Raw genomic sequence first — 22,117 nt, forward strand, 5'->3', positions numbered from 1 at the left:
GAATAGGAAAGAATATTTGGTTTATGTGTGGGCAAAGAAAAAATGAGCCGTAACCAGAGAGGCGGTTTATCCAATGTATTGTCTGACCAGCCAAAGGACTAAATAACTCTCTAGCAGTAGTATCTCAACGGATGGATGGTGCCCTGGCTAACCTATTGCTGTACTTACACGAATAATTAGCTATAATTATCAAGCTAAAAGTCAAGATCTACAGCACAATAATAAGACCAGTGTTAATGGAAGCATCGGAAACGTGGGCTAAGGTGGAGAGGAACCAGACATACGAATGATGAAATAAGAATTTTAGGCGTCAAAGCGAAGGTGGATGGACTGTATCAAGGATGACCTTCGATCAAAGGGATAAACCGGTGATGAGGTGTAGGACAGAGGTAGATGGAGAACGCTGGCCAGAAACATCGACCCCACATAAAAGTGGGAAAAGATGCAGACAAAGAAGAAGAAGAATCTCAGGCGTATTAAAGATGACAGAAGTGATAAGAGCATTACAACCGAGGTGGTGCCGGCACGTGTTAAGGATGGATAGTGGGGAGGGAGTGAGGAGGGCTTAGGAGGTACCTCTTGGGGGGGGGGGGGGGATTGAGAGAGGCAGAGATTTAGATGGCCAGATATCAGCTGATAACGGTGGGAAAGAAGATAAATTATTATTATTATTATTATTATTATCAGCAGCCTCGACCCTAGTTTGAAAAGCAGGATGCTATAGGTCTAAACGCAATGGCTTCAACAGGAAGAAATAACCCAGTGAGGAAGGGAAATAAGGATGTAAACTACGAGAGAAGTAATAAACAATAAAGATAAAACATTTTAAGAACGAGAACAACAATAAGATAGATATTTCATAAATAAACTATAAATGGCAAAGTCTTAGTAGACGTTTACATTTTACAAGTTTCTTGGTCCATGAACTCAGCCCTTTGGCTTTTCTTATTCATACTCACTAATTGTTTCTTTTCTTTGAGTATCATTCTCGAAATTATTTATTCTCCCCAACTATGCTTACTGGCCTCCTCTCCACTTTTGCATAAAACTCTTTTGCTTTACCTTAACCTTATTAGAGTTCTCTTGCTCGAGGGTAAACTCGGGCACACTATTCTATCTAATTTCTCTTCCTCTTGTTTTGTTGAAGTTTGTATAGTTAATATAGGAATTATTTAGTTTAATGATGTTACTGTTCTTAAAATATCTTGTTCCTTGTTTCCTTTCCTCACTGAGCTATTTTCCCTGCTGGTCCAACTAGAGTTGTAGCTTAGCAAGTAATAATAATAATAATAATAATAATAATAATAATAATAATAATAATAATAATAATGTACCTGAATTTTTGGGGGAGGGAATTGATATTAATAGTGAACCTTTTTAAGCTATTCACTTTGTCTATCGATGTGTTGCATAGCTTAGGTCCAATTTTAGTTACTCCCTCAATCTCAATTCTATCGGGCTGTTCCCTCGGGGCAATTAACGGCTGCTATGCCTTTTTCGTTCAATTTCTTCACTACTAATGCTTTATTTTCATCCTGTTATTTTCCCCGATTTCTTCGACGTAATAGTTAACCAAGTAGTAACGAACCCCATTGTTTAGTTGGCTTAACCTTTAGAACGCATCACGTTTATCTGTCTCCAAGGTTGGATCCCTGGTTTTGCGAAACAATTATTTTCTTTCACAAATAGATATGGTTATGATCGAGGTTGGTTTCTAAATCAAAAGCTGAGAGAGAGAGAGAGAGAGAGAGAGAGAGAGAGAGAGAGAGAGAGAGAGAGATTTTCAGGTTAATTGTAGTATGATACTTGACGCTGTTTCGTGGTTCGTATACAATGATCACCTTGCAAAGTTGCCAATCGGTCTGTTTCTACATCTTTTTTCACCACATTGAAAATGCTGTAATGCTCTGAAATTTGATAAACGAAAGAATCTTTTTCCCTATTGTAGTTTTTTTCAAACTTTCACTTGCCCCTGCAAGTTAGCATTTGTCATGAAAAGTATGATAGCAGTTGACTTGAAAATGTGGTATAAATTTTCATGAAAATCATGTTAGCATCTGACACGAAAAAGGTCACCATTTGTCACGAAAAATCATGATAACATCTGACGTGAAAATTGCGTGATTATTTGTTACAGAAAGCATGTTAGCATCTGACACGAAAAAGAAAATATAATTTGTCACGGAAAGCATGTTAGCATTGGATGCGAAAAAACATGTTAGCATTTGGTGTGAAAAAAATATGATAGCATTTGATATGTAAAGCATTTTATCATTTGTTACAGAAAGCATGTCAGCATCTGACGCAAAAAATGTAATATTTCATAATAAAGCATGATAGTATTTGACGCGAAAAACGCGTCATTGTTTATCACGAAAAGCATGATACTATCTGCCAGGAAAACATATTACTATTTGTCACGAAAAGCATTTTCGCACATAACGTAAAATGCATATCATTACATGACATGAAAAACATGTTAACGTTTGACACGCGTCTTCTACACGTTAGCATGCTAAGAATATTCAAACTCATCAGTAACACCACTATAAGATTTTATAAAACCAAGCTACAATCACTCTTGTGGTGTAGTTCATCTTACATTTGTGTGTCTGTCTCTTATTACCTATTACATAATCTCTCTCTCTCTCTCTCTCTCTCTCTCTCTCTCTCTCTCTCTCTCTCTCAGCACGTAGGCCTACAGTTTAGGATATAATCGTTATCTATTAAAGGTCCTGTGAAGTGTGATTTAGGGTAACAATAGACAGAAGTATGTCAGGTTTAAATTTTCTTGTCTCTTTAATGTGTTTAAATGTGGAATGATACGGAAAAATCAGTAGAAATGTGTCATGAAAAGTGCACGAGAGAGAGAGAGAGAGAGAGAGAGAGAGAGAGAGAGAGAGAGAGAGAGAGAGAGGAGAGAGGAGAGTTGAAGAATATTAGGGTGTGATTACTCCTTCCGTTTCTTTGACTTAACAATTTTTTCTTTAAATAGAATAATAGAAGTTATATGATTTGTAACGCTCTGAGAAGAAAGACTTACGGCCACATATTGCGAGTAATAGAGAATACAGGTGCCAGAGCAGAAGAGAAATATTTAAAAAATCTCAAGAATGTAAGAATGTCAGTTAATCTTGATTTACTTCGACTATTGAATATACACTTAAGCTGAACCGGATCTTTTCGGTTGTCGATGAAGCTCCAGTGACCACCTAATTCCACATACTGTCCTAAGTTGGAGGTTGGTGAGTTAGCACAAGAAGCATAGATAAAATTATAGTTCATTACTGTGCGATAAATGGTATTCTATAGCGGTTCTGAAGATTTTCTTCTAGAGTACCCACAAACTTTATTTTGCGAGTAAGCAGTTACGAACCAAGACTGAAGCAAGATCCAATATAAGGTAAAGAACGTCAGTAATAAAATTTTGAGATTACGTTCGTGAAATAATTGTTACGATAATTTGCATTATTGATTCGTTTATTTAGATTGTTCTACCTGACATTTTTGCCATGAAAAGCGGACGTCGAACTAGGACTGAAGCAAGATCCAATGTAAGTTAAAGAACGCTAGTAAAAATATTTTATTTGAGTTTGCTTTGTAGATATCATTATTACAGTAATTTGCATTATAGATTCGTTCGTTCGTTCGTTTTAGATTGTTCTAACTGTAATTTTTTGCAATGAAAAGTGGACGTCAAACTAGGACAGAAGGAAGATCCAATATCAGGTAAGAATGCCAGTAATAAGATTTTATACGAGCGTGCGTTCATAATACGAGTGTTACGATAATTTGCAAATATAGATTCGTTATTGCGGTCTGTTTAGATGGTTATAACTCACATTTCTGCAATAAAAAGCGGTTAGATTATAGATTTGATCGTTCGTTTGTTTTACATTGTTTTTACATATATTTGTTTGCAATAAAAAGAAGGCCTAGTAATAAATACTAATAGCGAACGTCAAACTTCTTTTCATTGTTTATCTTTGAAGTTACTGAACGTCGCCCTGCTCTTCCCAGCTGTTGAACTGTGGAATTCAGGACCTTCACCTTCAGTGAAGATGTAAATGTTTACCTTTGGTGAAGGAAATTGCCACCACGGAAGTCAATATGAAAGTAATCCTGGCCTGTGCATATACTAAACGGGAATTTTGACACATGACCTAAAAGGTAGGATAATAGGCAATGCTAGTTATGGCACTAGATAGACTTGTAGTTTCTTAACTACGAGAGAAAATTCAATTGTTGATTTCTTGAGCTCACCTTAGCATACCTTAGCGTAGGATAGAAATTTCTTTTTTTGTAGTTTAATTCTTTTTTGTAGCTTGATGTCCTCCCGACATATCACCTAAAATACTAGTAGTTGAACTTATATTATTAAGATAAATGTATTATTTCCCTTTTAACAATACGAACCCAATAGATAGTTACCTTTTTGATATAAGAGTATTCGTTTGAATTTTGGGACATGTGACACTAAAACCATTTTTTATGCAAACCGAAGCATTTATCAAGATAAGATTGTGTAAATTAGAATAGCTAAAGAGATTTTTGGTGTAGAATGTACAGTAGTTTGTTAGGACAACCGCTATCTTTCTTATTACATGTTAGATCGTTTTTCTTTATGGCAAAAATGTTCACTATTATGATCTGATATACCATAAGGTGAAGTTATTTTATCATTTTACCTTTATGATTTACTGGGGTGTATGTATGATAGCGGCCACCTGTATGTATTATTGTCTCACTTAGGTTAATGTCTAAGGGAGGTCGCAGGGGGCGTTAGCCCCCCCCCCCCCCGTTAGTTAAGTAGGTAAGGACATGGCTTGTAAGTTAGGTTAGGGGGGAAAGTTTAGGGTAGTTGATGTCCATATTTAATGAACGCGTGAGGAACTGGCCACTGATATACAAAGTCTCTTATTTACCTTTACCACAGCAATATTTTCTAAGTTCAGGGCCGTCCGCACACAAGTCACGGGCAGCTCCTGCATAGTTTCACAATTTCCCGATAGGTAGAGCCCATATCGGGATTAGGTAAATTAAGGTTAGTTTGTTGTCCCTTTCTATTGCTGTTGCATCCTTTTCATCTCCTCCTACGCCTATTGACGCAAAGGGCCTCGGTTAGATTTTGCCAGTCGTCTCTATCTTGAGCTTTTAAATCAATACTTCGCCATACATCATCTCCTACTTTACGCTTCATAGTCCTCAGCCATGTAGGCCTGGGTCTTCCAACTCTTCTAGTGCCGTGTGGAGCCCAGTTGAAACTTTGGTGAACTAATCTCTCTTGGGGAGTGCGAAGAGCATGCACAAACCATGTCCATCTTTCCCTCATCATGATCTCATTCACATTTGGCACTCGAGTAATCTCACTTATAGTTTTATTTTTAATTCTGTCCTGCCATTTACTTCCAATATTCTTCTGAGGGCTTTGTTCTCAAATCTAATCTGTTGGATATTTTTTCATTGTCATACTATGACTCATGTCCATACAGTAACACAGATCTCACTAAACTTACATATAACCTGATTATTACATGTAATTTCAGGCGTTTTGATTTCCAAATTTTACTTGACCTTGCCGTTTTCTGAATTGCTTTTTTTTAAACTTTCATTTGGGAAATAAAGTCATCTCCTAATCCTCGTGAGGCTGTGATTATAGATTTTTATAAGCCTATTGTAAGAATAAATTTCTTTTTTTCTTATTTAGACAAATATATTCCATACATATTTAAGTGTATCTTACCTTTAGAAGCTATTCCGTACCTATTTAAGTGTATCTTACCTTTAGAAGCTATTCCATACCTATTTAAGTGTATCTTACCTTAAGAAGCTTTTTAAATAATCAAGGGGTTCTTTAGCTCATTCTGAAAGTGTTAATGCTGATAAGATTAGGAAGTGATAAATTGATAAGGGTTTCCTTTTCTGCTGTCTTTTGCCAGAAGTATGGATCCTTGTCCTTATAGAAAAATTGAATGAGGATCAGTGTTTATTTGTGTTTATACTTATATATAATTATTAACCTTAATGTAAGTAGCTCTCTCCAAGTTTAGTATTTTCTTTATATTTATTTGATTCCTTGTACACATTAAAACAGTGGTTGAAAATTTCCTGAAGGAGCTACTATCTGCCACTGATAAGGATACTTCATGTACATACACATTAAGGAGATGATTAGTGATCAGATATTTATGGGATGGTTAGGAGAAAGTGTTATGGGGTAGTTTGAAATAAAAAATATTAATATTTAATTTTGTTGTTCCCGTGAAAAATACAAACCTTCCTCTTTTTACTTTGGAGGAGTATTATTTTGGCAAAGCTGAAACCCGCCAATAAACTTTTTTTGTCAGGGTGTAACTACCCACTGCTAGTTAGCGGGGTGGGGGGCCGGGTAGGTTAACTCTCCCGCTCACACCAGCACTAGCGACTAACCGTTACTTTTTATTTCGGTTCGGTAGAGTAAAGACATAAGCATTTTCTCCCGCCAAATTTTTTTCTAACTGGTTAAAAATAACTGGCCTAATGCTTAATAGAATGTCCTTTTCTTTTGAGCTTACTCGGAGTGACTTGTTGGGCAATCCTTCAGGGTATTGTAAACCCAGAAATGAGCTTTGGCTTCGTTTTGCTGGCAACACTTGATGTTGACCTTCATTTTGATGAGGCAGAACCTTAGCTCCTTGACGGAAAGTAGAGAGTACTGCCCGAAGGTTCGCTTCCTGGTGTTGGATAATTTTCTCTTTCGAGAGAAAGTAAACCTCCCCCAAGTGTTGAGCAGCTTTTCTCTTCTGAGAAGTTTTACACAAGTACAGGCGTTCATTAAAATTCTATGAAAGGATGAAACAAACTCCTTTGGTGCATGCGCTCTCGCCAAGACAAAAGCTCAGGGTTATTGCCACAAATACGGTTTACTACCGGTGGCTGGAGTCAGCCGCATGCATCAGTTTTCCCCTGGACACAACAAGTTCTCGTTAGACGCCAGGTTATTATTTCAAGCCTTTAGTTCCAAAGGAATAGTAGTAGATTCTACTTACGTTTACTAACGATAGTAAGCCCCTCCCACAAGGCAGCCAGACAAACGTTGTCAGCTTCTCATTACGTTTATGAACGTTAACAAGCCCGCTCACAAGGCAGTCAGACAAACATTGTCTGCTTCTAGTTACATTTTTGAATATTAGCAAGCCCTGCCCACAAGGCCAGCATGCAAACCAATGGGAGTATAATTGCTACACTAGCTGTATGTTTTGTTTTCGTGGGCGCATGCGCTCGCATCTTAAAAAGTACCACAGCTAGTCAGTGATCAAATTCCTTGGGCAATAATGCTGCGATTCGTCGCACATACTTTATTCCCGCATGCGGGCTCAGACTTGCTGTCAAACGTTTACCCGGAGTCAAAGAGGTTACGTATGCGCAACCACAGATGGACATGCCCATTTGCGAGCAAGCGATCTTTCTGCCGAGAGGGACTATAGACCATCTTACTATTAGAACTCCGTTCTAAAAAATCATTAGTGTTGATGGCTATATTCTCTATGGGAAACCAGGTTATGGATTACTTTTCGTCCTTCCCTTAACTAGACATACTGGATATGCGGTCCTACTGTCATCCCAGGCAGTTCCTTCCTAACTTCTGATCGGAGGTCTTTGTTTTTAAAAAATACTGAGACCAAACACTTCACATAAGCAAATCTGTTTCCTGGAAGGGAATATTCAAAACTTATACCAGTTTTGCCGATCGGAGACGAAGAAATACAAACATTTTCTTTGTTCATAGGAAGGATGAGATCTCAGTTACGAACGTTTATCAACCTTTTCCAACTGAGTTCCTGACACAATAATAATTCGGGCTACACCCATATGTTTTTCCGACTCCCTGGTCTGTGTTAGTGGTCCGTAGATGAACTTATGCAATCATTACTTGTCCAACAATAGATTGAAGATACGTCTCAGTCTTACCTTTTGGAAGTAGTTATGTGCGATCGGTCGTTACCGACCGGTCTCTTGCCTGAAAGCGATTGCTAAGGACATTCACTGTTATAACATCTTTCTCTAAGGAGTGCTGGCTACCCTGGTTTACCGATTTGTAACATACTTACTCGGCTAACTCCAATTGGATTGATGGTTGTTGGAAAACAAGATTCTCCCCCCCTTCATAGCAGGTGCGTGCAACTGGTTACACGTCTTGATATCAACTTGAGATGTTACTTGCTATGCAATCTCTAGACCCCTTGGAAGGAACCGAGGAAAATTGTCTTTTTGCTTGAAGGTCAAGGTCGTTTGTTCCACTCAGTGAAACTTGCTAGCTCTTTTGGGGCGGGGCAACAGGCACAATCTTGGGGTATTGTTGACCACCATACTGGGTATTGGTTGACAAGGTAGTCCAAAGCCCTTCTCATTTTCTGATGATGGGGGTGGGGGGAATTTTTCCCTCATGGGTAAGGCGCTGTTACATCCTGTCTCCTGCAGCCTTAATAGCCTTTTATGAACGAATTCCTCCTCCTGTAAAAGTGCATAATGCTACCCAGGCTGCTGCAAGAGGCAGATCGTACAAAAATAATCTGGTCCATTCTACTCAAGCATGAATTATTGAACACATACTAGTTTTGCGAGGAAATCTTGTGCAGTGTCGCGCACTTATTCCCTGAGGACACAGTCCTTGCAAGCGCACACAGATAGCAATTACTGGTAAAAACTGAGAAAGGCTTGCTTTTCCATCTCTCACCTCGGAAGCACATGCTCCCAGTAGGACGAACTGGAAGAGGTGCGCAAACCAGCGCACCCTACCAGCCTGCACCTTGCCAACACTCGCCTTGCAAAGAGGAATTACAGGTAGCTTCCCCTTCACAGACTGACTATCCTTAGACTGTTCCACCCTTGGTCAAGACCACACTAGGCAAGGTTATTTCCGTCAGGGGATCGAGTACTGGCAGAGCTTTCTCTGTTCGACAGCCTCCGATCACAGAAAGGCTTTGTGCACCAAGTTGTGAGAAAGATGTTTGGATACTTAGAGTACTAAGATCCTCTGCATCAGTCTGCCTGGTGAAATGGACTGTCTTCCGTGGTTGGTGTAATGGAAGGGGTATCTTTCCCTCTCGACGCCACTATTCCAGTAGTGTACATGTATTACCAGAGTTCTTTGTACTGTATACCTTCAGGAGGAAAAACTCTAATCGGTCTCAGCAGTGAAAGGTTACCGCTCAGTCATAAGCATGGCCTTTAGACTAAAAGGAGTCGATCTTTCCTCTTCGTTTGAGTTGTCTCTCCTCATACTGAGATATGAGATCACTTGCCCCCAGTTTGAAGTTAGACCTTCTTGGAACTTAGTTCGTGTCTTTCAGTCTCTGAAGGGTGCTGCCTACGAACCATTACGACAGGCAGCAGATCATCAACTCACTTCGAAGCAGAGAGAGTTACTGAACTTTATGATCTGTCTTGCAATGTCGTCCATTCAAGGGGATGGGGGAAGTGATACTCGGCTTCATCCCTGAGTTTAATGCTAAGACTTGATATCCGTGAGCAGCGGATCGTAGATTCTGTCCCTTTCGGATTGCGAGTCTTCGTTCTGTAACCGATGATCTAGATCAAATGTTACTTTGCCCTGTGAGGAGTTTGAGGTATTACTGTACCTTAAGTGCAGCACAGCATCTTGTCCCCGATTGTCAGCATACACTGTCAGCATGGGGAAGGTCAAGAGGAAGGTCACAAAGAATACCCTCTTGGCTTGGATTCGCTGGGTCATTGACCGTGCAATGAATCTTAACCCTCCTTCTGCTTGTCAACCTAGAGCTCATCATGTCATGAATAAGCACCTTCCTGGCGTTCAAATGTAACTACTCTGTGACATAAGTACTACAGGCGGGTGTTTGGAAGTGTCAGACGACCTTCACCGCCCACTACCTGCAAGACGTGACCCACAGGAACATGGAGATGCTCTCTGTTGGTCTTGTGGTGGTTGCACTACAAGTGGTTCAGAATACCTCAGGTTTCTTGATGGACAAGTAGCAGATGGTTAAGGGCATAGGTTACCCAGGATTAGTCTGGGATGAATATGTAAGAATGACTGGCTCTCTCTTTCTTTTATCTTCCCCTCTCTTGGAGAACAGCGCCTACGGTCCTCTGCAAGCTGGACTCTTGTATCTGTAGGTTAAACCATTTCTTTTTTGTAACTTATAGAAATTATACTTTTTCCATCCCCATACCCCTTGCGAGGATGGGATTCGGTAATTTCTTTGTTTGATTGTAAAGATTCCTATGGTTTCCAAAAACTCTTACCTAGGCCAGTCATATTGCTAGTATCACAAATGCACAGATTACTCAGGCTTCTACCCATGCGTTGTACAAATTAGCGAAGTGTCAGGGTCCTCCCTGTTACGTGCGAAACACGTACAGGAAAATCTCGGGTCATAGGCCAAGCAAGTAGGTTTGGAGATCCACCCTCCTAATGGATGAGGCATCCCTAAAATAGCAAAGAGTTTGTATTGAATGTCGTAACGAATGACAAATTTGAAATTAATTTTTATTTTTCCCACAATACAAACCTGTAGATATATACATGTATATAGATTGTCCTGCCATGACCTGTTCCCCCTGAGAAGTCTTGCCTGCAATCTAAAGTGAGGAGGCATCACTGGTATGTGAGTGAGAGGGGTAGCATGGTACCCCTGTTAACCCCCCCCCCCACTAACTAGTGGATCGGTAGTTAAACCTCACTTAAAAGTTTATGGCTATAGTCCATTTCTTTTAGCGATGCATATTTGCACCGACTCGCGGCGGTGCCCTTTTAGCTCGGAAAAGTTTCCGGATCGCTGATTGGTTAGAATTGTCTTGTCCAACCAATCAGCGATCCGGAAACTTTTCCTTGCTAAAAGGGCACCGCCGCGAGTCGGTGCAAATATGCATCGCTAAAAGAAATGGACTATAGTCTTCCAGCTTGGCTGGAAAATTATCATCATCAACATCTCCTCCTATGCCTATTGATGCAAAGGGCCCCAAAGGTAATCCATATAAATAGCTACAGGTTTGTAGCATTAAGAAAAATACAAATTACTTTCAAATTTGTCGTGTTGAAGAAAATCAAAATGCCAGACTTTCCTAAGAATTTTATTAAATGAATTAGAATTTGTTTTTAATCTTTGAGAAAAGTACAGTAAGAAATGAATAGTTTTAAATTTTCTTATATTCCTGTAAAACTTCTCAATCAATGCTTTTAGATGAGATGATTGAAAAATTAAGCAAGTGAAAGCAATTCTTTTAGAAACTTTATGGGAAACTAGCATTTATGAGACATAAGGGCTTTGTATGCTTGGAAACATTAAAAGTATTCTGAAAAAATGTAATACAATACAGCAGTACTGTACCTGAGTAAAGTATATTGTACAATATCAAACTTCAGTATTTATGAGTCACATTATAAGTATTTTTTTTTGCAAAGCTTTTTTTTCAGAACTGAGGCATTTTACAAATTAATCTGTGGATTTATTTAGCTTAGTAAGTTTAAAGTGTACAGATTAAACTAAGCCAGAAACTATAAAGAATTATTGTTGGGTGTGGGATATTTTGAATGTTGAAGTGCTGGCTATACAGTATAATCTTGTCTTTGTTACCTATCAGATTTTTCCACAAAGAACTGATAAGCTGACGGTTTATACTTTTTTTTTAGCATTGTTAGAAGGTTAAATGATTAATGTACAATACAAAGCAATTGTTTGGCATCTGTTGTAATATGGTGTAAGAGTTAAGAACAGCTTTTTATCCGAGGTCTCGACTTTGCAGATGGAACTACCACATCACATACGTACCTCAGAGTGCCAGAAGGCTCGTTATTCTAAGTCTGCTATGATTGGAGCAACGTTAGGTTTTTTAGTTCCAGTATTATTGCCTTTTGTACATCTAGGCGTAATATCTCACCTTTGGGATGAATTTAACTACAAGGTAGACCGCCGAGGATGTTCGTGTTCGTGTTGGGATACTATTTTTAAAGGTACTGTATGTTGAATTTTTTTTATTTTATTTCAGTATTAATTTTCGAGTGATTTGATTCATTATAAGCAGTTTCAGGTATGTGTCTGTGATATTGAAATTAGTTACTGCATCAATAGAACAGTACAGTAGGTGCCATTAAGGGAATACATCCATATCCATATACCAAAGGCAATTCCCCCAATTTTGGGGGGTAGCCGACATCAAAAAAAAAAAAAAAAAAAAAAAAAAAAAAAAAAAAAAAAAAAAAAAAAAAAGGGGACCTCTACTCTCTATGTCCCTCCAGCCTAACATACATACTCAATAATACTATATATTGATTTGATAAGTAGGATGTGTATTAGCTACTTATTTTGTTTAGTCTTTCAGGACAAAAATTGTAGAGATGTCTCTCTTAACTTAGCTTTTCACTCATATGAATATCCTTTTATTCTTAAGGACCTTTAGATTTCCGTATGTCAGGGTAATACTATTCTTTTTATTACCATTTTTGCATACAGGTAGCAAAAGATTTTTGATTTTATCATTGCTCATAATTATTTATGTCTTTCTTTGTTTTTTTTTATCCATATTTTATCATTGAAATAAAGGAAATACCCTGTAATGTATAGAGTTTTTCCTAGTGTTTTTATTTTTTTTGTCTTGTTTATCCAGCAAAAAGTTAGACAATTTTCATAATTGTATAAGGCCTGTTCTCAAATATTTTTTCTTATCTCTTTACAGGAATATATGAACGTGGGCCATCTGGATACAAGCATGTATATTTTAATATAACCTCCAACTCATTCAAGATCTGGTGTGTCACAGTGTTAGCCATTTTGCTTGTATATGAAGCGGTGAAGAAAGTTATTCGGCTGTACTTCTCAGGCCAGGTATTTACGTTTAAGGTTTTTGGCAGGATGAGATACCTGCTTGGTCCCAGTGCTTACATTAGCTTCTTTTGTTATTGCTGCATCATTGAAGTGTTTTCGTCCGAAGAAAGTATTGCCTTAGATAGCCGTACGCTTCAGTTTAAAGTGTTGATTGCGCTTCTGCACTTATTGTAGGAAGATGAGTCCCTTAGATCGTCACTTTTTAGATTTGTAGGTATCTTTACTTTGGATATTGTTAAACACATTTCCTTTGTTATAGAAAATACTTAGAGGGCATTAAAGATACCAATACTTCAGGTAAGAATGAGTTCAAGATGTGATCAGTACACACACACACTCTCTCTCTCTCTCTCTCTCTCTCTCTCTCTCTCTCTCTCTCTCTCTCTACATATATATATACTGTATATATATATATATATAGAAATTGATTGATTTTGAACTCAGCCAGTTGAATTGAACTTCTTTGATTGTCGGGAAAATTTCTTACTGAACCGGGACAGTACAGTAGTACCCTTACCTATGTTATTAACCTAAATTTTCAAACTTGAAACATTTTTACTTGTTTATATTCTTGCTGATTTGTGCACTTGACCGACAATAATTGGCTTACGATAGAAATTTTTTTAAGTACAGTACAGTGTTTCAGATGTCAAGCAGTAAAACTAATAATAGAGAAGGTTAAATTTTTAATCTGACAATGTCATTAAAGTTAAAAACAGTACTTACTTCACTTGTCTTTCCACTAAGTAGCAATGAATGAATGATTTGAAGTTCTCTGGCATCCTGACATTGAAGGTCATTGACGCCGAACTAAGTAGCAATATTGCTATTTAAGATAGTGATTGATCAGATACAAAGACAAAACTATTTCTAAATGAAAAGTATTATACATAAAAGCCATTGCCTTTTGCTGAGGTACCTTATCCATTCCTTCCAGGGGTGGGAGTTTACCTTATCCATTCCTTCCAGGGGTGGGAGTTTACCTTATCCATTCCTTCCAGGGGTGGGAGTTTACCTTATCCATTCCTTCCAGGGGTGGGAGTTTACCTTATCCATTCCTTCCAGGGGTGGGAGTTTACCTTATCCATTCCTTCCAGGGGTGGGAGTTTACCTTATCCATTCCTTCCAGGGGTGGGAGTTTACCTTATCCATTCCTTCCAGGGGTGGGAGTTTACCTTATCCATTCCTTCCAGGGGTGGGAGTTTACCTTATCCATTCCTTCCAGGGGTGGGGGTTTACCTTATCCATTCCTTCCAGGTGTGGGGGTTTACCTTATCCATTCCTTCCAGGGGTGGGGGTTTGAGGGTGGGGTTGTGTGGTGAACTGTACCCGGGGAGATCTCTTCATCTGATTGATTGGTTTAATTTTGTTTCTTGAGAACAAACATTAAGGATAATTCTTGTAAGATTTAGAAGTTAAAAGTCAGTAGCTTGGTTAAGCCATATTTTATTAATAGTTAAATATTGAGATGTTATTATTTCAAAGTGAGCTACTGTATCAGGTTATTTAAGGCAATATTCTGTATTTGCCAGTTGAAGCAACAAACGTTCCTGTTGTATGATGAATTTGTTTTGGCAAACAAAAATTTCATTTGTTTCATCATGTACTTTTTAATTTTTTTAATGTATTTTTGAGGAACTATTTTACTTAGTCCTCAAAAGATTTATACAGTTGGCAGTGAAGACATTTTGGCCTTTTATGATTTCCTTAATAGTAATTACTCCCTTCAAGTTGTGGCTAATCTTGCATAGCCTACTATCAGATAAAGAACCCCTCGGAGATAATGAACTTAGATTGGAACTGTTTGTATCTCTGCTATCTTTACAACAAACTCATATATTACCACATGGAATCTTTTTCTCTTTTTATTCTCAAGCTTTACGCTGCGAATGTCTTTTATTCACAGATCTTGCTGGTCTTTACCTTTTAGATATACATAGCAGATTATATTTTTATTTTTTTATAACATACCTCCTTTTTTGTGGGAAAACCTAAATTTAATCAAACCCCATGGGTGAATTATTCTGACTCTTGGTCTGAAAATATGAAAACAGCTGCCCATTTGTCTTCGAAAGACCCAAGTTGTGCATGAATGCTAGAAATTAGTTAAAGAGATAAAAAGAGGGTATTATCAAAGTGATATAAAGAAAATAATTGCTTAGCTTTTTGATGAATCTAAAGGTATTTTTAATCTGTACTCCATCTTGGATTTAGAATGAACCATTATTATGAAATACTACCATTGATGTACTTGACTTAGATTAGCCATTTATAAAATATGATATTCTTGAAATTATCTCTATTTTTCTTCTATATTGTGAAGATATTTTTCAATATTAATCTTACCCGATGATCATGTAGCTGTCAACTCTGTTGCCCAACAGAAATCTACGGTCGGGATACGCCAGCGATCGCTATACAGGTGGGGGTGTACACAACAGCGCCATCTGTGAGCAGGTACTCAAGTACTTCTTGTCAACAAGAACTCAATTTTTCCTCTGTCGTGCCTCCGGCTAGACCTACTTGGATACGCTGTTGATTCTGGAGTTATTGTTCACAATTTGGTGATGTATTTGCTCTAGAGTTTAGCCTTCGCTATTCAGGAAGCTTTATCTTTAGCTTAGCAAGCTTTTGGAATTAATTTGAATTAATTATGGTGACGAAGAGAGTATGGACTCTCTTTCACTTTAAATGGCCGACCCTTCCCTTAGACGGAAGTGTTGGTGTCGAAGAGAGTATAGACTCTCTTTCACTTTTTATTTTATATCTCTCCGCCATTTATAGGCCTCTTCGATTAACTTTCCTAAAAAAAAAAAAAAAAAAAAAAAAAAAAAAATATGCGACCTTTCCTAATAGTAGGCGGTCCTTACTTGGAACCGAAGTTAATTAACATTGAGCTCGTCATATCGTTTTTCCTGTTAAGAATTTATGCTATTTTAATTTTATGTTTTTGAAAGAATTTCTTTGATAAGTCTCGTACTGTTTTCAAAGTTGAACTAACGTTTTGTTTAGTCTCCGCAGTTATTGACGTTCAGAACGTTCAACTTGCGCTCTATCGTTACGATAGAGAGAGAGTATTCACGGTTTCACGTTGCAGTAAGAGTAAACCGATTCTAGCGTTTCGTTCATTCTTTCTTAGCTTAAATGGTTTTAATTCTAATAAAGGAACTTTTTATTTGGGAAACCTTTCAGTTTTTTTCCTTTAACAAATAATATGTTTTAACGATATATATAATTGGGCTCATCTCTCAGGTTCTAAGTCAAGAGAGAGAGAGAGAGAGATAGAGACGGAGGGAGAGAGAGGAGGATAAACGTTTCGTTCAAGCGGGTAACGTTGTTCTCGTTTTTTTTTTTTTGCTCTTCTCCCTAGTCGATATAGGGGAAGAAGGTAAAACGTTTCTAGAGTTTTATTCTTGTTTATTTGATCTAGTGTTTAGTCTCTTTTCCAGCCACTGAATTCTTTATCTTTCATTATGTTTTTCTGTTACATTGTAATACTGTTTTCGCAATTACTACCTTTTAATGAAGGATAGGATTGCGTGTTTCAGGTACAAACCACTTAAAGTTTCGAGTTCAGTGAAATAAGTGCAAACAGAAAATCAAAAGTGATAAAGTGATATGCGCAAAGTGTTACAGTGTTGCGTTCGAGGGTTCGTTTGTTCGTGCCAGTTGTTCACCTAGTCCGATACCTCTTACAAGCTCCCAAGCCCAGGGGAGAAGTAATGTCGAAGGACTTATGGGTTCATCAGGCCTTGATCGACGAACAGACGTTTCCTTCTGTGGTTTCGGGTGTATCTACACACGTTGCCGACGTGATCACCCCACCCACACAAAGACGAGAGAGCCCATTTATTCCTCGTCTGCGGAAGAGGTTTCTCGCAGAAACCATGGACCAAATCTTGCAGCTTTTAAGTGCAAGTCGGTCCCTTCCGCGCAAGTCCAACGGCCTAGGTGTAGCCACTGGGTCAGTTCGGACTCGCTGCAGTACGACAACTGCACACCTCCTAAGAGAGGCTAGGTGGTACCGCAACAGGCAGTAACTCCGTCTGTTGCCGCACTAGCTGTTTTAGACCCTCAGTCACAACGGACAGTAGCTCCGTTTGTTGTTGTCTTTCATAGACTCTAGTGGTCCATGCTGCAGACTATACAGTCTCAGCTTGCTCCTTCATGCAGGAGTATCATGCTGGAAGGTTGACAATGCAGCCTGTTTACCTACAACCCGCCGAGGTTGTGCGCTCAGCAGATACTGCGGCTGCCTGCTCCCACACCACACCTGTGAGAGCTCCTCCACCGATGCGCAGTCCTCACTGCCAGACGCATGTTCTTGCTGCACCATCTGCTAACATGCGTGAGCTGCCGCATCAGGAGTTGCCGGGTTCCAGCACTATGCGGCATTCTCCTCAGCCCATGCAGCATGCTCTGCAGACCTTACAGCATGCTCCGCATACCATGCAGCATGAGCCGCATACCATGCAGCATGAGCCGCATGCCTTACCTCATGCTCTGCATACCATACCGCATGCTCTGCATACCTTACAACATGCTCTGCATACCTTACAGCATGCTCTGCATTCCTTACAGCATGCTCTGCATACCTTACAGCATGCTCTGCATACCTTACAGCATGCTCTGCATACCATACCGCATGCTCCTCAACCCACCGCAGCCCCTCCCACGCACCAGCACTCTGCTTTTGTTGTTGCCAGCTCCCACACTCCGACTGCGGAGAAGGTTGACGATGCACCCGTGGGCCTACACCTCCCACGGTTGTGCGCCCGGCATGGCTTCCTGCTCTCACACTCTTGTTGTGAGAGCTCCTCCACCCATGCACAGTCAACCCTGCCAGATGTATGATGACTCCCACACACAGAGCACTCCGTTGCCGTGCGGGAGCTACCACAAGCTGCCGTGTTTTGACACGGTGTGTCAGCCTCCGCAACACACTGTGGTTACCGCCACTCGCCAGCAGCAAACTAGTCAGGCAGGAGTTGAGGCTTCCCCACACAACTTTGGTTGTTGCCAATTCACAAACTGTCATGCAGTTACATGACGTTGCCTTCTGGTCTGCTACTTATACACCAGTGCTGTATGTCCTCACGCTCCTGTTGTGGTTGACAGTTCAGCTTTTGACAGTTCACAGACTGTCAAGCAGTTTCATAACGTTGCCTTCTGGTCTGCTGTTTTTGCACCAGTGAAACCCTCACTGAGAGAACTTAGCTTTTCTCGGATATGGTTCCTGTAGATGAGAAAGTGCTGTTCTCCCTCCTTCTGATATTCCCTTGAGGACTCTGTCATTTGGAGAGGAGCCTTAAGCTGCTTAGCCTCCTATGGACTTTTATTTAAGCATAACATGCTTCCAGGGAGGGTAAATGGTTCCGCTTCAGTCGCTAACCCCGTCTGTTGCCACACCTGCTCCCATAGACCTTGAGCTTTGTTGCAAGACATGCAGTCCAAGCTTAGTCCTTGATAGAGGATTTTTTTTTTTTACGGAGTCAGTGTGTCACTGGGAAGACGTTCAACAACCAGCAGAGGTGACTTGTTGTGACGCAGTGCGGCAACCTCAGCAACCCGATAAGGAGTTGTCTGTACTACCCAGACAGTCTAGACAGTTTCGGGTTGTCGCTGTACTTCCTCGCTTCCCCATGGTTGACAGTTCACAGACTGTGCAGCAGTACCATGATCTTGTGTCCGGCTCCGTCAGACGACTGGCTTTTAAGAGCTCCCACAAGTCGTCGCTGTCTGGAGAATCTCAGATGGACTATGGATCTGACCAAGGAACTGGGCCTCCTGGTCAATTTAGAGAAGTCCCAGCTCGTCCCATCCCAGACCATTGTCTACCTGGGTATGGAGATTCAGAGTCGAGCTTTTCGGGCTTTTCCGTCGGCCCCAAGGATCAACCAAGCCCTAGAATGCATCCAGAGCATGCTGAGAAGGAACCGATGCTCAGTCAGGCAGTGGATGAGTCTAACAGGGACACTTTCATCGCTGGCCCTGTTCATCGAGTTAGGGAGACTCCACCTCCGCCCCCTTCAGTATCATCTAGCTGCTCACTGGATAAAGGACATGACGCTAGAGACGGTCTCAGTTCCTGTTTCCGAAGAGATGAGGTCTACTCTAACGTGGTGGAAGAACAGCTTTCTTCTCAAGGAAGGTCTACCTTTGGCTGTTCAGAACCCCGACCGCCGTCTCTTCTCGGACGCATCAGACACGGGCTGGGGTGCGACATTGGACGGACAGGAATGCTCGGGAACATGGAATCAGGAGCAAAGGACACTTCACATCAATTGCAAGGAGTTGTTGGCGGTTCATCTGGCCTTGATAAACTTCAAGTCCCTCCAGCTAAACAAGGTGGTGGAGGTGAACTCCGACAACACCACAGCCTTGGCTTACATCTCCAAGCAGGGAGGGACTCATTCGAGGAAGTTGTTCGAGATCGCAAGGGACCTCCTCATCTGGTCAAAAGATCGAAAGCTCACGCTGGTAACAAGGTTCATTCAGGGCGATATGAATGTCATGGCAGATCGCCTCAGCCGGAAGGGTCAGGTCATCCCCACAGAGTGGACCCTTCACAAGAATGTTTGCAGCAGACTTTGGGCCCTGTGGGGTCAGCCAACCATAGATCTGGTCGCTACCTCGATGACCTAGAGGCTCCCGTTGTTTTGTTCTCCGATTCCAGACCCAGCAGCAGTTCACGTGGATGCTTTTCTGCTGGATTGGTCCCATCTCGACCTGTATGCATTCCCGCCGTTCAAGATTGTCAACAGGGTACTTCAGAAGTTCGCCTCTCACAAAGGGACACGGCTGACGTTGGTTGCTCCCCTCTGGCCCGCGAGAGAATGGTTCACAGAGGTACTGCAATGGCTGGTCGACATTCCCAGGACTCTTCCTCTAAGAGTGGACCTTCTACGTCAACCTCACGTAAAGAAGGTACACCCAAACCTCCACGCTCTTTGTCTGACTGCCTTCAGACTATCGAAAGACTCTCAAGAGCTAGAGGCTTTTCGAAGGAGGCAGCCAGAGTGATTGCCAGAGCAAGGAGGACATCCACTCTCAGAGTCTATCAGTCTAAATGGGAAGTCTTCCGAAGCTGGTGCAAGGCCAATGCAGTTTCCTCAACCAGTACCACTGTAACCCAGATTGCTGACTTCCTGTTACATCTAAGGAACGTAAGATCCCTTTCAGCTCCTACGATCAAGGGTTACAGAAGTATGTTGGCAGCGGTTTTCCGCCACAGAGGCTTGGATCTTTCCACCAACAAAGATCTACAGGACCTCCTTAGGTCTTTTGAGACCTCAAAGGAACGTCGGTTGTCCACTCCAGGCTGGAATCTAGACGTGGTCCTAAGGTTCCTTATGTCATCAAGATTTGAACCTCTCCATTCAGCCTCTTTTAAGGACCTCACATTAAAAACTCTTTTCCTCGTGTGCTTGGCAACAGCTAAAAGAGTAAGTGAGATCCACGCCTTCAGCAGGAACATAGTTTTCACATCTGAAACGGCTACATGTTCCTTGCAGCTCGGTTTTTTGCTAAAAACGAGCTTCCTTCACGTCCTTGGCCTAAGTCGTTCGAGATCCCAAGCCTGTCCAACTTGGTGGGGAACGAACTGGAGAGAGTACTTTGCCCAGTTAGAGCTCTTAGGTACTATCTAAAAAGGTCAAAACCTTTACGAGGACAATCAGAAGCCTTATGGTGTGCTATCAAGAAGCCTTCTCTTCCAATGTCTAAGAACTCAGTTTCTTACTACATCAGGCTTCTGATTAGGGAAGCACATTCTCATCTGAAGGAAGAAGACCTTGCTTTGCTGAAGGTAAGGACACATGAAGTGAGAGCTGTGGCTACTTCAGTGGCCTTCAAACAGAACCGTTCTCTGCAGAGTGTTATGGATGCAACCTATTGAAGAAGCAAGTCAGTGTTCGCATCATTCTATCTCAAAGATGTCCAGTCTCTTTACGAGAACTGCTACACCCTGGGACCATTCGTAGCAGCGAGTGCAGTAGTAGGTGAGGGCTCAGCCACTACATTCCCATAATCCCATAACCTTTTTAACCTTTCTCTTGAATACTTTTTATGGGTTGTACGGTCGGCTAAGAAGCCTTCCGCATCCTTGTTGATTTGGCGGGTGGTCAATTCTTTCTTGAGAAGCGCCGAGGTTAGAGGTTGTGATGAGGTCCTTTAGTATGGGTTGCAGCCCTTTATACTTCAGCACCTAAGAGTCGTTCAGCATCCTAAGAGGACCGCTACGCTCAGTAAGGAAGACGTACTTAATAAAGGCAGAGTAATGGTTCAAGTCGTCTTCCTTACCAGGTACTTATTTATTTTATGTTATTTTTGAATAACTAATAAAATGAAATACGGGATACTTAGCTTCTTTGTTAACATGTATGCTGGTCTCCACCCACCACCCTGGGTGTGAATCAGCTACATGATCATCGGGTAAGATTAATATTGAAAAATGTTATTTTCATTAGTAAAATAAATTTTTGAATATACTTACCCGATGATCATGAATTTAAGGACCCGCCCTTCCTCCCCATAGAGAACCAGTGGACCGAGGAGAAAATTGAGTTCTTGTTGACAAGAAGTACTTGAGTACCTGCTCACAGATGGCGCTGTTGTGTACACCCCCACCTGTATAGCGATCGCTGGCGTATCCCGACCGTAGATTTCTGTCGGGCAACAGAGTTGACAGCTACATGATCATCGGGTAAGTATATTCAAAAATTTATTTTACTAATGAAAATAACATTTTAGAAATACATGTAGCTGTACAGTTTTGAGCTGAACCGCTGTGTAATGGGAAGTACAGTATACTGTACTCTGAAAAATTATTGAAACAGCTTGACATTAAACTTTTCGGTTTTAGTTATATATAGGCATTATTTTCATATCATTTAGCTAGAGACATAAGAAGATACTTGGGGTAAAGAGAGAATTGGAAGACAAAGAGTATGGTTTACCTGTCCTTTAGTATTGCCAGATATTGCCATATAATTCCAATACTACACTAGGGGAGCAGAACTTTTACAAGGATAGAAAATGGGATTTGTTTCAATCTTAGTGTAGATGTCGATATTGAGTCAGCTTAGAGAGAAAAGCAGCATGAATGTCAGGTAAGTATAGAAATAAGTAATTTTATTATTTAAAATTGTGTTTTATTCACTACGATATCCTAATTTAAATAATTTTTAAACATGATTATAATGTTGCATTATGCTTTTGCTCCATTGTTCCAACTAATTGCTTATGCCTAATTCTTGCCTTGCTTATTTATC

At 40.4% G+C, this 22,117-nt stretch overlaps 1 protein-coding gene across 4 annotated transcripts in view; it reads left to right on the forward strand.

The window, feature by feature from the left end:
* Positions 1-22,117, forward strand: part of LOC137647240 (uncharacterized) — an 86,339-nt gene that overhangs the window by 52,217 nt on the left and 12,005 nt on the right. For 2 of the 4 annotated variants that reach the window (XM_068380625.1, XM_068380621.1), the window contains 2 exons: positions 11,767-11,974; positions 12,697-12,845. In XM_068380625.1, the coding sequence (XP_068236726.1) occupies positions 11,767-11,974; positions 12,697-12,845 (357 nt within the window). Of the gene's footprint in view, positions 1-3,332; positions 3,404-4,035; positions 4,171-11,766; positions 11,975-12,696; positions 12,846-22,117 lie in introns of those variants that run through there. The other 2 variants (XM_068380624.1, XM_068380623.1) reach the window with 2 other exon arrangements.

This window comes from Palaemon carinicauda, chromosome 9 (genome assembly GCF_036898095.1).
Source record: "Palaemon carinicauda isolate YSFRI2023 chromosome 9, ASM3689809v2, whole genome shotgun sequence".
NCBI lineage: Eukaryota > Metazoa > Arthropoda > Malacostraca > Decapoda > Palaemonidae > Palaemon > Palaemon carinicauda.